This window comes from Lampris incognitus, chromosome 12 (genome assembly GCF_029633865.1).
Source record: "Lampris incognitus isolate fLamInc1 chromosome 12, fLamInc1.hap2, whole genome shotgun sequence".
In the NCBI taxonomy this organism is placed as follows: domain Eukaryota; kingdom Metazoa; phylum Chordata; class Actinopteri; order Lampriformes; family Lampridae; genus Lampris; species Lampris incognitus.
Genome location: NC_079222.1, coordinates 20449197 through 20470558, shown reverse-complemented (window position 1 = coordinate 20470558; position 21362 = coordinate 20449197). Strand labels below are relative to the sequence as shown.

Here is a 21362-nt window from a genome sequence, read left to right as displayed (position 1 = left end):
ACCATGTCATAAAGCTCGAATCATCTCAGACTGGTTTCTTGAACATGACAATGAGTTCACTGTACTCAAATGGCCTCCACAGTCACCAGATCTCAATCCAATAGAGCACCTTTGGGATGTGGTGGACCGGGAGATTCGCATCATGGATGTGCAGCCGACAAATCTGCAGCAACTGCGTGATGCTATCATGTCAATATGGACCAAACTCTCTGAGGAATGTTTCCAGTACCTTGTTGAATCTATGCCACGAAGGATTAAGGCAGTTTTGAAGGCAAAAGGGGGTCCAGCAAGGTGTACCTAATAAAGTGGCCAGTGAGTGTATACCACCAAAGCTTCTCCTGGATCCCCACCTTGCTGTGGTAGAAAAGCTTGCATGTACTCATTGGACAATGAAGATTTTGCTCCCTGAACACTTTTGGGTGTATTTTGTGGATTTTGGGCCGCTGATCACAGAAATCACCTTAGAAATGTTCTATCACCTACCATTTTGTAGATATAACCTAAAGTTAGATGGAGTCTACAGCCATGGAGATGCAGTCATATTCAGTCTCCCTTGGGGACTTAATTGTTTTTACTGTCAGGGCTTTATCTGGTTTTCTAAGTCATTGCTTTGCAGCACAGTTAATGAAACTATTGTTTTTTTTTTTAACAATTTTAAAACATTCACAAACTGAAACAAATGAAAGCATGAAACAGAACAAACAGGTATTTGTGAAAATAAATCAAGTGTATCACCATTGAAAGTTTCATAACATATTTTAAATGAAAATCCTCGAGAATGTCCCTGAGAGGTTTGAGAACTGTAGTCTGATTATAGGAAGCAAAACGTTTGAAAAAATGCATTGTCCAGTGTAATCTCAAGCGCTATGCTGTCCGGAGCTTGGCTCCTGGTAGGGTCACCCAAGGTGGATTGGTCAAGGGGGAGGTTCCAGAGGAAGTGTTATCCAACAAAGACCTCCACGGCGGAACTGGTGGAAGATGTCTCCAGGTCACAACAGCAGTGAAGGCAGATGAAGACTGCAACAGAGAGTGGTCCCCAATCGTCTTGGTGCTCCATGCCATTGGACTCTGGCCACCCCCTGCCAAGGACCATGTGGTGGCTACAGATGCATAAGTCACTCCACGTTAAAACATTTTAAAGCGCAGGCATCCTCCCATTATGCGGCTCCAGGATTGGTCTCTATTCCCACCTGAAGACCCAGAAGGATCCAGGAGGACAGTCATACTCGACCCTAAGTGACCGCTGATGATGATGAGATACCACCAAAGGTTTTTGGTGGAAGTGTGAAATCCCGCCAAATCTTATAGGAAAGCACATGGATTATTAAACATCCCAAATGGCTTGTAATCAACAAGCATTTAATCTTCTTTACATTGAGAACCAACAAATTTGGCCTTTTGATGTAATGGCCTTCCAAAGCAGAAATATTGAAGCTCACATAAAGCTAAAAGTAAGGATGGAACAACAAATTACACTCCACAAACTGAATACTGCTAACTTTTCAGCCCAAATTATTGAGTATATTTACCTGAAAACCCATACCCTGATTAAGGTAATGTTTTTACTCCAGGGTTTATTTGGTTGGAAATAACATTTTCTCTGCTTCTCAATGCTTTTTTGTCCTTTGACAGAATTTTGTAGAATAACCATAACATGAGTGTTCATCCTGTAACTGTTAGCTGCTAGCCACCTAAATAGGTCAGTATGTATATGTAGTGGCAACAACAACAACTTGTTTTGTATAGCACCTTTCAAGGAACCCAAGGACACTTTACACTAGATAAGAGCAAAAGAAAAAAAAAGAAGATAAATCTTAGATCAAAAGACCACAGACCATAGGCCTTAGTAAAAAGAAAGGTTTTCAGTAGTCTTTTAAAATTGTCCAAAGAAGCAGCATTGCAGATCTCTGCTGGAGTAGAGTTCCAGAGGGTGGCTGCCACACTAAAGGCTCTATCCCCCAAAAGTCTGTAGGCTGTTGTGGGGAATAGAAAGCATCTGGGACGGAATATTGAGGTTGAGGAAGTCTGATAGGTACTGGGGGGTAAGGGCATAGATGGATTTATGGGTGAGGAGGAGGATCCCCCCCCCCCTTTCTCCCCAGTTGTATCCGGCCAATTATCTCACTCTTCCAAGTTTTCCCGGTCGCTGCTCCACACCCTCTGCTGATCCGGAGAAGGCTGCAGACTACCATATGCCTCCTCCGATACATGAGGAGTCGCCAGCCGTTTCTTTTCACCTGACTGTGAGGAGTTTCACCAGGGGGGCATAGCACGTGGGAGGATCACCCCATCCCCAGTCCCACCCCACCAAACAGGCGCCCCGACCGACCAGAGGAGGCGCTAGTGCAGCGACCAGGACACATACCCACGTCCGGCTTCCCACCTGCAGATATGGCCAACTGTGTCTATAGGGACACCCGACCAAGCTGGAGGAAACATGGGGATTCGAACTGGGATCTCCGTGTTGGTAGGCAATGGTATAGACCACTATGCTACCCGGACGCCTGAGGAGGAGGATTTTATAGGAAATGCGGGATTTTATCAGGAGCCAGTGAAGATTGACAAAGGTGGGAGTGATGTGTTGCCAGGGCTTGGTGCGGTGAGCACCCTGGCAGCTGCACATACTGAAGCCTGTCTAGGGCTTTGCTAGGTACCCCAGAAAGGACTCCATTGCAATAATCCAGATGGGAGGTGATGAGAGTGTCTGCCATGGAGTCTGAAAGTAGTGGCCGGAGTCAGGAGATGTTTTTGAGGTGAAAGAAAGCAGACTTGATGACAGATTTGATTTGTGACTGGAATGAGAGGGTGGAGTCCAGAATGGCAGGCATACTATTGCAAATTGAACAGTCTGAATTGTAGTCAGTTACAGTCACTGTATGTCATGTCAGCTACAAAAATTTGAACAGCTTCATCAGCTTTTATCACAAATGAAAGGAAAAGAAATAAGTAGAGAGAGGCTTATTGATACCAACATTTTTTTTTTCATGTATTGAATTTTTATTCACACCATGGTTTTATTCACACCATAGCTATGGGCCTAATTCAATAAAACATCTGGGATGGAATTTGCCTACTTGATAAACCCAGTGAAATACTCACATTTCTGTTTTTGACCTGCTGAGTGGGCTGGTTCAAGCCAGTAGTGTCAGCCGTCCTGTGAGCTAGCAGGCTTTCTTAGTGATCATCAAGTTTGGTTGCCAACTAAGTAATTTGGAATCATGTTTATTTAGACTCAAGTCTACATTGCTCGTTGTCCATGTTACATGAAGGGACAAGTGGGTGAAGTTATTTGATTGAACTAGGCTTCTGTATGTACCACCCTTATCACTAATGGGGATTTAACATCAGATCCTATGTATTACATAATGCTGACTACTATTTGGGAACAAATTGTTTGTAGTCCTGCAAAGGCTCTCTTAAAGTGTTCTATCGCAGTCATGCCATGGAAATTTCAGTCACCAGAGACAATGACCTGGTTGTTGTACCTGAGGGCAAGACGCTAACAGTACAGAGCATTATGATGACTGGTAGTGGGATGGACACAGAAAATGGTGCATTCTAAAATAATTAATAATTCTATAATAATTTGACATATCAGAGGTTTTTAATGATTTGCTGTATTTTTTCTTGAGTGAAGCTTGGCCACACCTTGTCCATTTGTTCTATTAGGCATGCCACTTGTTATGGATTGACTTTTACAGTCGTCCGATCTCTGACGACTGGACTTTCTATGGGACCACTAAGAAGGAACACTTTAGGCATACTTTGGATGACTAAAAACAACTGTTGACACTGTAGTATTTGTGTTCAGCATCAGATATGCGAGCTGTTCAACAAAGTTTTATTAACGTTCCCTTAGTAAGGCAGAAGATATTTGTTCAGTGTGTTTAAAAACAGTGGCTGCCGTGTTAGATCAACTTTTAGCGGTAACTTTTTGATCAGTTGTTGACTACTCATTTCCACTTAAGGGTTTTCATTTGCTCAAATTTCATGTCATATCCCAAGTTTTGATTACTGGTTAAAAGAAACTGAAACTTATTAAATAAACTCAGCTGATTCTCGGATGACAAATTAGGTGAACTTACCAATATTATGTATTATGTAATCTCTCATGCATACCGCCACCTCTCCAGGAGAGCCTGGAGAGGTGGAGGTGCAGAGAAGAGGAATGAAAGTCAGTAGGAGCAAGATGGAATACCCATGCGTGAATGAGAGGGAGGACAGTGGAATGGTCAGGACACAAGGAGTGGAGGTGACGAAGGCATATGAGTTTAAATACTTGGGGTCAACTGTCCAAAGTAATGGGAAGTGCAGGAGAGAGGTGAAGAAGAGAATGCAGGCAGAGTGGCGTGGATGGAGAAGAGTGTCAGGAGTGATTTGCGACAGAAGGGTACCAGCAAGAGTCAAAGGGAAGGTTTACAAGATGGTTGTGACACAAGCTATGTTATGTGGTTTGGAGACATTGGCACTAACGAAAAGACAGGAGGCGGAGCTGGAGGTGGCAGAGTTGAAGATGCTAAGATTTTCACTGGGAGTGACAAAGAAGGACAGGATTAGGAATGATTATATTAGAGGGACCGCTCAAGTTGGATGGTTTGGAGACAAAGCAAGAGAGGCAAGATTGAGATGGCTTGGACATGTGTGGAGGAGAGATGCAGGGTATATTGGGAGAAGGATACTGAATATGGAGCTGCCTGGGAAGAGGAAAAGAGGAAGGCCAAAGAGGAGATTTATGTGGTGAGGGAAGACATGCAGGTGGCTGGTGTGACAGAGGAAGATGCAGAAGACAGGAAGAAATGGAAAGAGATGATCCGCTGTGGCGACACCTAATAGGAGCAGCCGAAAGTAGTAGTAGTAGTAGTAGTAGTACCAATATTAAGTAATTGTTCTCAATAAAACATCCTGCTTCGCCTTCAAGACATGAAGAATCATGTTCAAATTCTACTTGTGAAAGCAGTTTGGTTATCTGTACTGTTTTTTGATTTTTTTTTTCAAGTTCAGCATGTAAAGGTTGAGGTGGGATTACATCGAGGATCGGCTCTGAGCCCTTTCTTGTTTGCAATATTGATTGACAGGTTGACGGACAAGATCAGGCAGGAATCTCCGTGGACTATGATGTTTGCGGATGACATTGTGATCTGTAGCGAGAGTAGGTTGCAGGTTGAGGAGAGCCTGGAGAGGTGGAGCTATGCACTGGGGAGAAGAGGAATGAAAGTCAGTAGGAGCAAGATGGAATACATAAATGAGAGGGAAGATAGTGGAATGGTGAGGATGTAAGGAGTAAAGGTGATGAAGGCGTATGAGTTTAAATACTTTGGGTCAACTGTACAAAGTATGGGAAGTGCAGGAGAGGTGAAGAAGAGAGTGCATGCAGGGTGGAGTGGGTGGAGAAGAGTGTCAGGAGTGATTTATGCCAGAAATGTACCAGCAAGAGTTAAAGGGAAAGTTTACAAAATGATTGTGAGACCAGCTGTGTTATATGGTTTGGAGACAGTGACACTGACGAAAAGACAGGAGGTGGAGCTGGAGGTGGCAGAGTTGAAGATGCTAAGATTTTCACTGGGATTGACGAAGGACAGGATTAGGAACAAGTATATTAGAGAGACAGCTCAGGTTGGACGGTTTGGAGACAAAGCAAGAGAGTCAAGATCACGATGGCTTGGACATGTGTAGATGAGAGATGCTGGGTGTATTGGGAGAAGGATGCTGAATATGGAGCTGCCAGGGAAAAGGAAAAGAGGAAGGAAAGCCAAAGAAGAGATTTATGGATGTGGTGAGGAAGGACATGCAGGTGGCCGGTGTGACAGATAAAGAGAACAGGAAGAAATGGAAACGGATGATCCGCTGTGGAGACCCATAACGGGAGCAGCTGAAAGTAGTAGTAGTAGTAGTAGTAGTAGTAGCGTGTATCTGAATGACCATGTGGAAGTATCTGAGGTTTCTTATAACATCAAGCATTGTGTTCCAGCCATACAACTCATGTTTTTTCCTTCATACCATGTAATGACCTTTACTTTGCTGCCCGATTCCATTAGAAAAAAACAAAAACAAAACTGAGCAACACACATTATTCAAAACAGTGTTTACTACTCTAAATGAAAGAATGAGGTTCTCACTGGTGATTTGACTCAATTTTGTGTGGGAGAACCTCCATTTTTTGATGATCCTAAAATGAGCACTTGGTCGTCCCACGTACAACTTGAAATTTCCCTCAAAGTCGACCCCTGGTGGTGCTTATATCTAAATAGGATTTGATTTAGTCATATATTTTGATTCAGATTAATTATTTTGATAGGAATATTAGAGTGTTTTATATTATGTTAGTTGGTGCTATAATAACATTCAGGGGGGGGGGGGGGAATTTCTTGTGCCCAGTACGTTTGTTTTTTTTTAACCTTCTTTTGGGTTTGTGAGTGGTCAGATGGAAAACAGCTTTTGACCACAGCGTATATAACTCAAGTTTTTGAGCCAAAATTTAATGATGCATCTAAGAGTAATTTAGTAATTTCATTAAATGAAAGTACAAGGAATTTTCAAATCAAGAAACTTTATTCTGTTTAATTAATCTTTTATTTTGGACTTTTAAATACAACAGTCCTGGAATTGATGAATATGGAGTAAAGTGGGTTAAAACAAGGTAATCCTACATTAACTCACAAACTATATCAGCTGTACATTAAAAGAACATGTTAAAATGCATTGAGTTTGTCTTGATTATGACCATTTCATTTTAAATTCGGTGTCACACCTAGATGTTTTTAAACTGCAGCAGCATTTGTTGCATGCTGGGTCGGCCAGGGCCTTTCAGGAGACATCAATAAATATTTTTCTAATTTGAGTCACTGTGTCGCAGGTGAGGAGCCAAGTCCTGATATATAACCGCTGTCATCTAAGAGTTTGAGTATTTGTTTAGTAGATGGATGAATGATAATGTGTATTTCAAGGCTTTTCACCAATAGCTGGGAGATAAAATCCCTCCAGCATGTCCTCAATCACACCATGCCCATTAGTATATCTTGTAAAATACAGCTTTATTTAAACCCTCGTGCTCTGTCTGTGCCTTTCTACCTCTGCAGCCCCTCAGTCCCAGCTCCAGCAGTTCAGGTGGTTGAGCAAGTTCTTGTTGCGGCTACAAACCAGAGTAAACGTGTAAGTATAATTCACCATTCCATCTACTAAAACACCTGGCCATTTATCACTCACAATTACTTTTTTCTGCAATTGCTTCTGTCAGTCAGTTGCTTGCCAAATATTGTGGTCATGTAATCCAATTACATAAAGACTTAGTTTCAAAGTAAATAGACCAGGCACACGATCAGTTAGGCAGTAATGCCAAATTAGGAAATGAAACCACATTTCCTAATTTTTGCATTACTGCCTCACTGATTAACTTATCTAGATATGACATAATGTCAAGGTATCTTGTGTGCCTACCTTTATCAAGAACAAAGCAAGAATTTTCTCAAAACCCATTTAATCTGAACTGCTGTGGCCGAACCTAATTTTAACAGTGGAATGACCTAGGTCTCACTTAAAACATTTCAAATTTTATAAATTGTTATTGCAGTCTTCTTTCTAATTTGTGAAAGACCAACAAACTCTGTGGAAGCTCAGTTTGCTAAAATGTGCCCCCTGAATAGCAGAGGATACACCATTAACCTCAAGGGTGAGAAATGCCCCTGGTCCTTCCCACGTCTGTGCAACAAATTACAGGGGGGTGGAAAAACCATTCAAATGAGGGGGAAACGTGTTTACAAGTTCACATGACAGTTCAATCACAATTTTGGCTATATGGGAATGTCCACAGTGAACAAATATTTACAAATATACAATTGCACAAATAAAATTTGGCAGTGTCATTTTGCATTTTGATTTCAAATGAGAGAATTTTCTTTATTTGTATAGTTGATGAATATCAACTATTGTGCATTCTCATAAGTTACTTGCAAATCTTAAAACGCTGTACCTGTCTACAGCTGCATCTGTCTTGTATAATGACATTTTATTTAGCTGTATGACATTGTGGGCACATTTTCTTATTTGTCTGGACCTTATGTAAGTTTTAAAGCTATGAAATTACCAAGTTTGTATGATATGGTCATCTTCCACACCCACCTTCTCCTGGATCTCAGTCAGTGAACTTATAGATCATGTCAGTTCTAACATTACAAATGCTATTGATGCCATTGCACCCACTAAGGTGACATTGGTCTCTGGTAACAAAAGCTCTTCATGGAGATGTGCCACACTGGTCAGAATAGAAGAAAGAGTGCGTCGTAAAGCTGAACACAGGTGGCGAAAAACAAATCTTTACTGGTCATGACGTATATAAAGAGAGACTGCACCTTTGTAATTTGTAACTGAGAAATGCAAAGGGGTCCTACTTCTCTGAGATCATTATCAAAAACAATAATAATAATGATATACCTCGTGCCTTGTTTTCTAGTCTTGACAGGCTAACAAACCGTCCTGTGACAGTAGCCTTTGAATTTCTATCTACCAAAGCCTGCAATGAATTTGCCCCCTTCAATGAAAAATTTCAGAAAATAAGACAAGCAGTCAGTGTCTCCATACTAGGTACAGGGTAAGTCTTGTCCCTATGTCCACCTAAAATCAATTCAAAGAGCATGACACAATTTGATCCCATCAACTTTAAAAACTTGGAGGACATTGTACAACATCTGAAATCCTCCTCCTGCTGCCTTGATACGTATTCTGCCAGCAGGTTTTTTTCAAAAATGTTCCTAATTGTAAGGCCTCAGATCTTCTACAAATTGTCAACATGTCCCTTCTCTCAGGTTTCACAGGCCCTGAAAACTGCACTCATCAAGCTAGATGGGTCAGACCCGAATTTCAATTTTCACATCAAGATAATTACAAAGTCAACCTACTATCACCTGAAAAATATATCAAGAATTAAAGGATTTATGTCTCAGCATGATTTGGAAAAACTTGTCCACAAATTTATCTTCAGTCAACTCGATTACTGTAACAACCCCTCTAAATGGTCCCTCTAAAAAAGAAAAATGGATCAAACAGCAGCAGCTGATCCAGAATACTGCTGCTCGAGTCCTTACTAAGACCAAAAAAAGTGGATCACATCACTCCAGTTCTGAGGTTTTTACACAGGCTTCCTGTCTGTCAAAGAATTGATTTTAAAATACTGCTTTTGGTTTATAAAGCACTGAGGGTTTTAGGGCCAAAATATATTTCTGATCTTCTGAAACACTATGAACCATTCAGACCTCTCATATGGTCTGGGGCAGGTCTGCTTTCTGTCCCCAAAGTCAAAACTAAACATGGAGAGGCAGCTTTCAGGTTTTGTGCAACTCAGTTCCTTTAAATCAAGGCTGAAGACTTTCCTGTTTACCACTGCCTTTTATTAAATCAAATTTGAAGCTTTGATTATCTTCTTACACTGCACTGTAATGTTTACTCCCCTGTTTTATCTGTCTTAGCTTATTTTTTCTTTTTATTTGGTATTTAAATGTATTTATTATCTTATGTTGCTTTTATGTTTTGTCTTGATGCCTTTTATGTTTTATTTAAAGCATTTTGAATTGCCTTGCTGAAATGTGCTTTACAAATAAATGTGCCTTGCCTTGTCTTGCCCTGCCTTAGAATTCCACTCAAGGCATCTTAAAGGTATCCACTGAGAGTTCTGCTGCTTCACAGGCAGGATTTGCATTGGGTGAGTATTGTGTTAATTTACACATGCATCACATAAAAGTGGAATAAATTGCTCCTCTGCCTACGTCCTGAAAGTAGAAAGAAATTAACACCTATCACTTTGTTAAACATTGCAATCCACAGGGCCTGTTTATGATTTATTAATTAGGATTGTATTCTGATTTGATTCCAAAATCAAATTGGTCAGGGTCCGCGGTGGCGTAGCGGTCTAAGCGTCGGCTTGGTGTCGATGCAGTTGCCCACTGGGGACTGGGGTTCGCGCCCCGGTCTCGTCAGATCCGACTATGGCCGGACTCGATGAAGCAGCAATCATTGGCAACGCTGTCTTCGGGAGGGGGGCGGAGTCGGCTTGTGTTCGTCATGTGAATGCGTCTCTGTGTGTGTCGGAAAAACAGTGGTTCGGCTTGGATTCGCCTTGTCACGAAAGTGGGGAGGCGCTTTCCTTCGAGACTGCCGGCCGGAGAGATGCAGTTGGCGAACGCATGCAATACGAGGGTGGGTGTTTGAATTAAAATAGGGATCAATTGGCCACTAAATTGGGAGAAAAAAGGGGAAAATCAGAAATAAATTAAAAAAAAAAAAAATCAAATTGGTCCTGGTATAATAGCCAACTCATTAGCTGCATTCTTGTCCATTTCTATAGATTGCATAAATGTTTTTCTTATTTTGTGTATATGTGTCTTTTGTGTCAAAATATGGAAATAACATTACTTTGATGCCAACTTCCTTCACTTCACAGGTGGAGCTCCCAATGTTAATGCTTCTGTAGTTGCCCCAAGCTCAACTGAACAAAGCAGCAGCAAAGGCTTTGCTTTCACTGCAGCGTGAGTCAGTTTAAAGGAATTCATGTCTTAGCTTTGTTACATAGGCTCTCCAATTCGAAATTCACATAGGCGATATGTTGTCATATTTCTTCTCTGTTGGTGTTTTTCAGAGCCACAAGCTTAAGTTTTACTTCAGTTTCTCAGGGAGCTGGAAACGCACAAGGTACAAACAGTATCTGCACTTGTTATAAGGGAAATGCTAGAGAACGATTTAACTCCAAAGTGAAAGGTATTAAATGATCAATCATTGCCTTTCTTTACCAATTTGATTTTCAGTTAAGGATGTGATTAAATTCTCATTTGCCGGAAGTGGCAACAACATGATTTCGCCGGCAGAAGAGCCTTTCTCCTTGACACCAAAGTCCATATCCCCTGCTTTGGGTACTGGCTCCTCCACTCCACCTCCCAACATGTCAGGAGATCCAGTCAGACCCTCCTCAACAACATCAGCACTTAGGGTAGAGCCACAAAACCCTAATGCATTAGGGGGAGAGACTCTGGGAAGTTTCTCTGGGCTGCGTGTTGGCCAGGGAGATGATGACACAAAAGATGGCACCACCAAACCCACTGCTAAGGGAGCAGCACAGTTTAGCTTTGGTTCAACTGTCCTGAAACCAGCCGAAGATTCCTCAAGTACAGATGTGTCCAAAGGAACTGTGTCAATGAGTTCAGGCAGTTTGTTTAAGTCCCCAGAATCAAATTCAAAAATCCCTTTTTCTGCTTCCCAGTCTAGTTTAACTGCATCAGCCTTACCCATATCATTCAATAGTCTCCTAGCTGCCCCTCTAGGCTCCCAAGAGGAACCTAAAGCCCTTATACAACCTTCTGACCCCACCCCTCCCCCTGAACAAGAACCATCCCCTGAACCCATTATAGAGAGTGTAAGCCCCGCTTTAACTGAGGCAGCTTCTGCAACGGACTCAACAACCGCAGAACCCACAGCAACATCGGCCCCTACACAAGTACAAACACCTCCAGTCCCTGCACCCATCACTGCCCCTAACACTGTCCCGATTGCCTCCATCACCCCAATAATGGAAGGAAAGTCTCCACCAACAGCCCCTGCTGCTCCCACATTGGAATCCACTACTGAGACCACCCCTGCTCCTGGGCCCTCCCCAGCCACAGCTACCCCTTCTCAAGAGACATCTCAAGAGGTCACCCAGTCAGCCCCAACAGCATTCAAGGCCCCAAGTTCTGACAAACCTGGTTCCATCTTTACTCAGTCAGCCACAGCAGTAACAGATAGCAGCACCATAGGAGTCCAGCTAGTTATCAACACAGCTGCTCCTGCCGCCACCACCGTCACCCCTACTACTGCAATTGCTGCAGCCACCACATCTAGCACTGTTTTTGGGCAACCTGCTGGGACCTCAGCCTCTTCAGAGCCAGCAGCTACAGGATTTGGTTCAACTGCTTTTGGCAAACCTGGATCTAGCTTTGGCAAACCCATATTTGGACAGATGAGTGGATTTGGTCAGCCTTGCAGCAGCACAAGTACACCTGGTGGCTTTTATTTTGGTCAGTCAGCATTTGGAGAAAACTCTGGTAATGCAGCCACTGGAGGTGGTGGCAGTCTGTTTGGAGGCCCCACTGCGAGTAATGCCAGTTCATTTTCCTTTGGCACCAGCTGTGCCAACAATGCTAGCAGCACTGGTACGGGGCTGTTTGGACAAAGTACCACCCCAGCTTTTGGACAGCAGTGCTCAGGATTTGGACAAAGTTCGGTGTTTGGCAGTAACACTACTACAACATCATCTACAGGATTCAGCTTTAGACAGCCCTCAGGTAAGTGATTTCACTGTTATGTGTAATGCAACAGGTTCAGGGTTCCCCATATTATATTAACATGTGGGTGTCCCACCCAAGTTGATCAACCACTCCCCAGTAAAATGTTTTGTTTATTTCTTTTTTTAGTGTTATACTAAACTGACACTCAAAACCCAGCCTCTCTTCCTGTTGTATTTCTGCGAAAACCAAGATCCTGACAAGCATTTAGTCTGTTCTTGAACTACTGAGAGCATGGTTCATTGTACCTCAAACTTAGTGAAATGTATTGGTATAATATTTAGGCAAGTACTCTCATTTTGAGTCACAATGGTAGGGTTCCGGACTATTAGGGGTCTGATAAAATATTGAATATATTAAATGTCATTCAGTACATTTTTATATCAATAAAATCATGGATTGGTAAATCACAATTACAGTAAAACCTAGTTTTGTGACGTGCTGTTTTTCTATTAAGTTTCTTTTGCAATGTAATACATCTAGTGACCACAAACAGTGGATGTTATACTCTGCTGGAGGAGTTTCAAGCACTGTTTAGGACATGTTATTTTCAGTCTCGGCCAACCAATTAGAACTAGGTGCATTACCACCTCAAAAAAATGTTGTTTTTTTTCCTGTCCCATTCCAAACATAAAGCTTTGCTGTGTGAACCTACAGTTCACAGACTTCAGTTCAAAAGCTTTGTTACTAAGGAGGTGTCGAAGCAGATATCCACCATTGGTTGTGGCTTGTGATGCAGATCAGCTCTGTTGCCACCAGAACCCAACTACAGTTTTATTGGATCCCCCCTGCGACCCAGCCCCTTTGGCAAATGGATGTTGGTGCATCTGTGACCCACTATTTCAGACCCACTTTTTTAAAAATACCTTCTTTTTTTTTCCCCTTCTCATAAATTTAGCCTGTTTTGTAGGCTAACATAAATGGCTGCCATTGGGAAAATCACAGCTTCCCAGCATTACTAGTGGGGGTGTGGTCTATTGTACTTTTCCACCACAGGAAGTTTGTCAGGTTCTGCTTTGCTAAAACAGCCGCGTTAGGCTGAGAGAAGTGAAATTTTCATTTACAATGTACATGAAGTATTCGTTTATGATATTTAAGATGTTTTCCCTCTGAAAGATGCTGAGCACTGTAAGGAGTTGCTCAATGCTATACAAAACTGAAGTATGGAGAGAAGACCATGGCAGATATTTTTGGAATTTACTCATATAACCATGCCATTTTCAACAATTCTTACTTTTTCTTAAAGCACGGGAATAATATGAAACTTTGAACAGTTCTTTATCCATCCATCCATCCATTATCCAAACTGCTTATCCTGCTCTCAGGGTCACGGGGATCGAGTTTTTTCAGAAAACAAGAACTAGTTGTTCAAGAGGCAGGAATTACTTTGCCAAAAGATATTATGATAGAAAATAGCCCAAATAAGAACTATATTTCAAACCTAGATGTTTCTCAAATCTAAATGATTATAATGAATAAAATGGAGTCCAAACCCTAGTATGAGTAGTATGTTGCATATCTAATTTCTCCAGGGTCTGATCAAACTTCATGATAATGTATAGCTCACATTTCGTCCTTTGCATCATAAACCTTGGTAAATCATCTGTACAGTTCATCAGGAGGATATTTTGACATATATGTATCAGGTCACACAGGTGCATAGATATATACGTAGTAGCGTGTAGTACCCATTTAAGGAAGAATTTGTAGTGTATCCAGGTAATATTGTCTGTTGAGTAGAAAAGGAAAACAAGTTACAGTGTACAGCAAGGTGGCTGCATAATATGAACTAACACTACATTAAAATAACACAGATTTGTTGGGGAATGAAAACATATTAAAAAATATGCTTTCAAAGTAAATTTTGCTAGGCTACATTGCGTACCGCCATGGCCAGTTTGCTTAGAGTGTAACATTTGCAAGTAACATTACTTTGCACAACTACCATAGCCAGCTTGGATGAAAAGCAATAATAAAATAGCAAGGTGAAATGCAAATGTTTGACAAAATACTCGCATTACTTTAAACCCTCTTAGACCTGCCACGTCAGGTTCTGTCTTGGAACACAGTTTTGGAATCCTAAATTAGGTTTCAAAAACCCTTCTATTCAAATGAGGGCCAAAACCTGAAAATAACAGCCAAAATGTGATTCATAAAAAAAAAAAAAACAGTTAAGGTTTTGTCACCCATATTCCATATCGCTGGTTGCAGAAACATGTTTTAGTCTGCTTGTTTTGGTATCTAACAAGGAGTGGGGATTGACTTGAACTCAACCTCTCAAGGTTTGCCTTAGTCGGAGAAGAGAGAATGGTTGTAGTTGTTGTTATCATTCAATGTCCTCACGCCAACATCACAACAAAGACAGTCTGGAGTACATATCACAGACTGCCTCATCAATACAGAGAGCATTCGCGTACATTGCCATTAACATCTGGCATTACTCCAATGAAGATAACAACAATAAAGAAAAGGCAATAAGGTTGAAAATCTGTGCTCTTTTCCTTCAAGTGCCTTGATCTGGATTTTGGTATTGCAACAAGTTTACATTAAGACTTCAAGCAATTATGCTGAGACATAAAGAAGCAATTTCAGGTAGTGATAGATCAGTAGTATTTTGGCTCAGGTCAACATTTGTAAAAAAGCATGATGCGATGGCAGATGGATGCACTTTTAGGTTCATATAGGTCATTTTTGTTGGCTATGGCAGGGGCAAAGGATGATAAAGTATAATATGATTGTCATCCTGGTAACTTTTGACCCTACTCATCAGTTGGACTCAGGCACAAGTTGTAGAAAACTCTTCAAATCATAGTTGCTCTTCTCAGTAAAATTACTGAATAGCATGATCTGCAGTAACTTTTCTTTTTATAGTCTTAATTTCCGCATGGGACCTTTTGATGTTCAATCCATCCATCCATTCATTATCCAAACCGCTTATCCTGCTCTCAGGGTCGTGGCGATGCTGGAGCCTATCCCAGCAGTCATTGGTCAGCAGGCGGGGAGACACCCTGGACAGGCCACCAGACCATCACACGGCCGACACACACACATTCACACCTAGGGACCACCTTTTGATGTTCCATAAGAAAATTCTGTCATTTATTTCATTGCCCCAGTGACCCCCAAAATACTACAAAATAGCTTCCTGGAATTCAGTCATTTGTCTTAAAACTTCAATACAAATTCCTTTTAGTGAGATTTTCTGTTAGCTAAGCCCAGTGACTCCTACTATTTGATAAATTGAACTCTTTAATAATGATAATAATAATAATAATCCATTTTATTTGTGGGCGCCTTTCAGGGCACGCAAGGACACCTTACAGAACACAGTAAAAAATAAGCAGCACTGTATCAGACAGCATAAAATCTAAACAAAGCAGGGTAGACAATAAAAAGTTAATACAATTGGTAAGTATGAAATCATCATCTGCACAAACAGATACTTGACCATTAGTTACGTGACCACTGTATATTTTAAAAAAATGCTGATGTTAACTACTGAATGTGGTAATATGATGTTGTTATTATCACCATTGTTGTTGTAATTTTATTTTATTTTTTTATCCCTGAAAAAATGCAAGACTTGTGTGTTCTCACTAGGATTTTATGTTTAGTAGGATGGGAAAAACGGATTTCTCTATTGAAACCTCAAATAAAAACATTGTAGGTTGACAGCTTTTGTTAAGGAACATGAGGCAGAATATGCCACACTAGAGGGATTTAAACTGTCAGCCATTCTCTAATGAAATGGGGGGGGGGGGCCGTATTTATCTTGAGTTCAATCAACTGTTGCATTTGAATCAAATAGGGTTAATGGCTTCCCTTAAATAAACATGAATTATTGATCAATTATAAAACTAGGTCCTAAATCTGTGAAATGTTGGGCTGGTCGAGAGGACTCCTAAGTCATTCAGACCAAATCATCATAACAGCCCCAGAAATGAGTGCTACTATTCACAGCTGCTGCAGTTTGACTGGGTGGTGATCTTGGGTTCAAATTTGCCTTTTATTATTTCTTCTGAAACTGTCCTGTAAAAATACATTAGAAAAAAAAGATGTTTGGTGTGCAACAAAAATAGCATTACTGTAGTGTTGAAATGATTAGTCGATTAATTGATAAGTTGATCAACAGAAAATTAATCCATCACAATTTTGGTAGTTGATTAAATGTTTGAGTCATTCATCTAGTAAAAAATACCAAACATGTATTGGTTGTAGTTTCATAAATGCTAAGATTTCCTTGCCTTCCTCTGATTTATGTCATTATGAAATGAATACTCGAGGTATTTTTTTGGCTGTTAGTCATACTAACGGTTTTAGCACATCACCTAAGACTCTGGAAACCTAACATGGGCATTCATTAGTAAGTTTAATTTTAAAAGACAAAATTATCAATTTAATAATTGAAAAAATAATTGATTACTTAATTATGAAAATAATCATTAGTTGCAACTACATAACAAAAACACATAATCACAGCATTCTAGACCTTGAAATATTTAAGTAAAGCAGCATGGTGAAGATCAATCAGGTAAATTTGTTCCACTGACAATTCAATTTTTTTTTTAATGCCTAACCGGTTAATAAATAAGTAACATTAAAAAACAAGTTGTAAATGTATATGTGTGGTTGTAAAGCAAAAGCATTGTTTTCAATATGATGACTATCGAATTTTGAAAATTAAAAATTTGGGTTTTCTCAGAGCTCCATAAAGGTGTTTGCTGAAATTTAACCAATTATGGAAAATGCCTAAGGGTTTAATAGAAGCCTTTGGGTTCCTTAAAACCCCCCACTCTATTTCATCCCAGAGGAACTTTACAGCCGTACTGTATAGGTGCTTATTGGTTTCCATAGTGTTATGATTGGTGACAGAATGTTACAGCTTAACTTGATTTTTGAGCAGCAAAAAGCTCATCTGGTTTTTAGAGTACATTTTTTCTGATTGCAGTCTTAACTGTCTCCCCACAGCTTTTGGCAGCTCCTCTACCGCATCAGTTTTTGGCCAACAGCCAAGCAGCGGGAGTGTCTTTGGACAGGTATTGCCCACTGATTCTTAGATTTAGTACGTCATGAAACAACTGTAGATATCAACACGTCGATTGATTCTCATAAGATTCATTTATACAACACCTTATATGACAAGATGTCTTGTATCAGCAGCAGCCATCAACTGGAGTGGGTCTGTTTGGTTCGAGCTCATCCAATGCAGCAGGCTCATCTAGAGGGGCAGGGTTCTTCAGTGGCCTGGGGGGTAAACCCAGTGAAGATGCAGCAAACAAAAACCCATTTGATTCCACTGCTTCTACTGGGGGTTTTGGACAATCTAGCCAGACAGGTTGGTAGAAACAATGGTTAAAAACACAGTATTTAAAGAGTAAACAGCAGGTTATTGAGACTGACCACATTCACAACACAGTAGTATTTAAATCAAGGTGTTTTATTTTATACCCAGGAAATAGGTCAAGAAGGACTGTAGTTATATTGCTTGGTTTCCAAAATCTGTGGTTGTCATTGCTTCAAAGATCATTACAATCTAAACCTGCCAAGTCACACAGCCAGAGTTTGACATCTCTTCTTAATTGTGCTTCATTGTTTTCAAGTACGTCAGGGGTAGGCAATCATATCCGGTAAGGCCCGGTGTGGGTACAGACTACAACCAAGCAATTAAATGCCTAATTCTACTAATCAAGGTCCTTAGACTCTATTTGCTGATTAGTAGACTCAAGTGTGTAACTGCTAGGTAGGACTATAAGCCTGCGTCCACACCAGCCCTTTCTGGATAAGATTGCCCTCCCCTAGTGTACATATATGGAATTTAGTACATAATCTTTTTTTTTTCTCTCTCTCTTTGAGCATTTGGGTCTAAGTTGATTAAAATCCCCTGCTGTGCAATTTATTTTTTAATACATCATCTAATGATAAATGTAATTCTTGAAAACAATTTTCCTTGATTTAATAAACTCATCTATCATCTAGGTACTACAACCCTGTTTGGAAATAGTGGTGCAAAGACCTTTGGTTTTAGCCAGTCCTCCTTTGGGGAGCAGAAACCTAGTGGGACCTTCAGCACTGGAGGAGGAAGTGTCGCATCCCAGGGCTTTGGCTCATTCTCTACTCCATCAAAACCAAGTACATCTATATACACATTAACTCATGTTTTGGTAGCTCATTTGATTATTGACCATTTGCCTGTCATTCTGAAGTAATTCTAAGTCATGAGATAAAATGTAACCTCACTGTGCACCTTGCCATTGACTCAAAATCATAACATTATTTATAATGTTGACCACACTTTGAATCTTAGATTTTTTTAAAAAAAATTTTTTTATTGAGCTCCTCTTAAGGTATTAATTAACTACGTGTCTCGCAAGAATATGTAGTGTTTATGGAGTAATTTTATAATGAGATTATTTTGGACAGACCGGGTTAAGAAAAAGATTACTTTTGTGCCGTCAGTGTTTCCATCCCATAGGGATTTTCACAGGTCAAACACCTCCATATATAAAAAACAACTGTCACTTGATTGGTAGTGGCCAGGTGAGGGTGGTATCAGGTGTTCATGAGGTGAAGAGCTTGTGGCTATTAAAGGTATATGTATTACATACAAAGTCATTCAAAATAGCCAGAATAAACACTGATTAAGATAGATTGTAGCCCACCGTAAGTAACACTTATATCATAATAAACAACCTAATATGAACAACCTACAAACAAAAACAAAAATATAAGCTGAAAAAACAGACTTTATATTAAATGTCTTAACTCATTCTTCTGGTTAAAAACTTCAGGAGTTCATGTCTGTTGTGTGTAAATGTGTATGTTCTTGCATAGTAAAAGCCCTTCATTGTCATCTCCTCTCCTGGAGAATTTTACATACTTGGTGTCTATATAATACAGGAAGGCCGCATTGCGTTGTACTTCCATAGAATCCACTTCTGTGGTGTCACTGTACTTGTGTCCTGGGGTCTGTTATTTCCTCTGTGTGCTGTGATCCTTGTCTTAAATGTGCTGTTTTTCATACAGAGACTCAACCACAAGGACACTTAATAAGATCAGTGACATTTTGTAAATGGCAGCAGATCATTTCTTTTTTACGAGTTTATTTAGCCAGCCCAGCACCTTACCACAAGTACTATCTTTTCTACAGACCATGCTGACAGACATAGTATCTGTTGAAGCATGGAGATTTGTCGATCTCTTCGGCCTTATCTGATGGCACCTTGGCTTAGTGATTCAGTAGCTTCAGAACTGTCTGAGGAGGCTTTCACATCAGGTACCAGAGCCCAGATCCAGTACACTTGACCCAAAAGTTCAGTTCCACTTGGAAAAGGTGGTCTCAATTATGGCTCATGTTCCCTCAGGTACAGTTTGCGTCAGGTTTGAAAACTGTTGTACCAAAACACAGAAGTGAACTGCTAAGTGACGTCATAAGAAGAGTCTCAGTTCATGGTAAAATGTAGAAAAAGCAGATTAAATTACCAAAGCAGAGGTGTCTGCATCTCTCCCCAGCTAAAGTGTCGAATTTATCAGTAAAAAAATGTGGGGGGAAAAAACGGCCTAAAATTTTCTCCTTTTCCTCCTCCTCCTCTGGGTCGCATACTGCCACCTACTGTATCAGAGTGTGTAGATACGTAAATGTACTTGGCCACAGAACAAAATTACTAATATGAAAGCTGAGCAGTGGGGGAGTGGAGAGGTGGGGCAATCATACTCAGGCATGGTACAAAGCATTCGTACCTAATATGAAAATGCCTTGAGATAGATGTACAATAGATGTACATCCCCATTTACAAATACAGACATTTAAGGCTATGTTGTTTCCTCAGCAACCCACTCCCATTAGCCATTCCTGATCCACAGTAGTCACTCATCCAAGGAAACATGGTGTCCTCCTTTATCATCTGAACTCCAAAAAGTGTCGCTTTATATTCTCAAACCAGCATAACAGCAAGTAAGGAAGCCACTGTGGAATTACATGCACCTGTTGTTAAGTGCTTCTAGCACTGCTCTTGTTGATTGACACATCTCTTGTAGCATTAGATCCAGTCTAAGATATGAACATTGCCTGTTTAAAGATTAAATAAACAGTGCTTCTTATTTACTGATAAGAGTATTTGTTTTGAGGGCATCTGGGTAACGTAGCGGTCTATTCCGTTGCCTACCAACATGGGGATCGCCGGTTCGAATCCCCGTGTTACCTCCGGCTTGGTCGAGCGTCCCTACAGACACAATTGGCTGTGTCTGCAGGTGGGAAGCCAGATGTGGGTATGTGTCCTGGTTGCTGCACTAGCGCGTGTTCTGGTCAGTCAGGGCACCTGTTCAGGGGGGAAGAGGAACTGGGGGGAATAGCGTGATCCTCTCATGCGCTACATCCCCCTGGCGAAACTCCTCACTGTCAGGTGAAAAGAAGCAGCTGGCGACTCCACATGTCTCGGAGGAAGCATGTGGAAGTCTGCAGCCCTCCCTGGATTGGTAGAGGGGGACGATCTTCTTCAGCAGTGACCGGAACGGCTAGGAAGAGTGGGATAATTGGCTGGGTACAGTTGGGGAGAAAAAGGGAGCAAAAATCCAAAAAAACAAATAATAATAATAATGGTTAGGTTAATTGGAACCTAAAGAACCATTAAGCTCAAAACTTTCATTCTGAATAACATTCAGTCATTGAAGCAATTTCACTTCAATAATTATGCCATAATATAAGATAATTAAAGATAAAAAAATATGTATATTCTGCCTAAATGTGCAAGTTTTTATCATAAAACTTAGATTTTATTGGTTATGGTATATATTTTATGAAATCCTGCAGTATCTGCTTATTGTCAAGCATATTATAAGCTAGTGTTACTAAAGTCTGAAACAGTGACTTGGCAAGATTTGTAGTTGGAGAACATGTCACACTTAAAGGAAAATTCCTTTCTTTTTTTTTAACCTGGCTCTTATTTATTTTTGCCTCCAATGTAAAGCATCTGAGTATTTAGAAAAGCGCTATATAAGTCTGATATATTATTATTTTTGTAGTATTTTTCATCATGCCAATTGATTAGAGTATTTTATATATTT

The 21362-nt window shown here is 40.5% G+C and overlaps 1 protein-coding gene across 1 annotated transcript in view; it reads left to right on the top strand.

Moving 5' to 3' along the window:
* The window catches only part of nup214 (nucleoporin 214), an 88929-nt gene that overhangs the window by 39683 nt on the left and 27884 nt on the right, over positions 1-21362 (top strand). The window contains exons 25-32 of the mRNA XM_056290507.1: positions 7077-7149; positions 9622-9691; positions 10430-10514; positions 10625-10677; positions 10791-12302; positions 17271-17338; positions 17463-17637; positions 18279-18431. Of these exons, the coding sequence (XP_056146482.1) occupies positions 7077-7149; positions 9622-9691; positions 10430-10514; positions 10625-10677; positions 10791-12302; positions 17271-17338; positions 17463-17637; positions 18279-18431 (2189 nt within the window). The remainder of the gene's footprint in view (positions 1-7076; positions 7150-9621; positions 9692-10429; positions 10515-10624; positions 10678-10790; positions 12303-17270; positions 17339-17462; positions 17638-18278; positions 18432-21362) is intronic.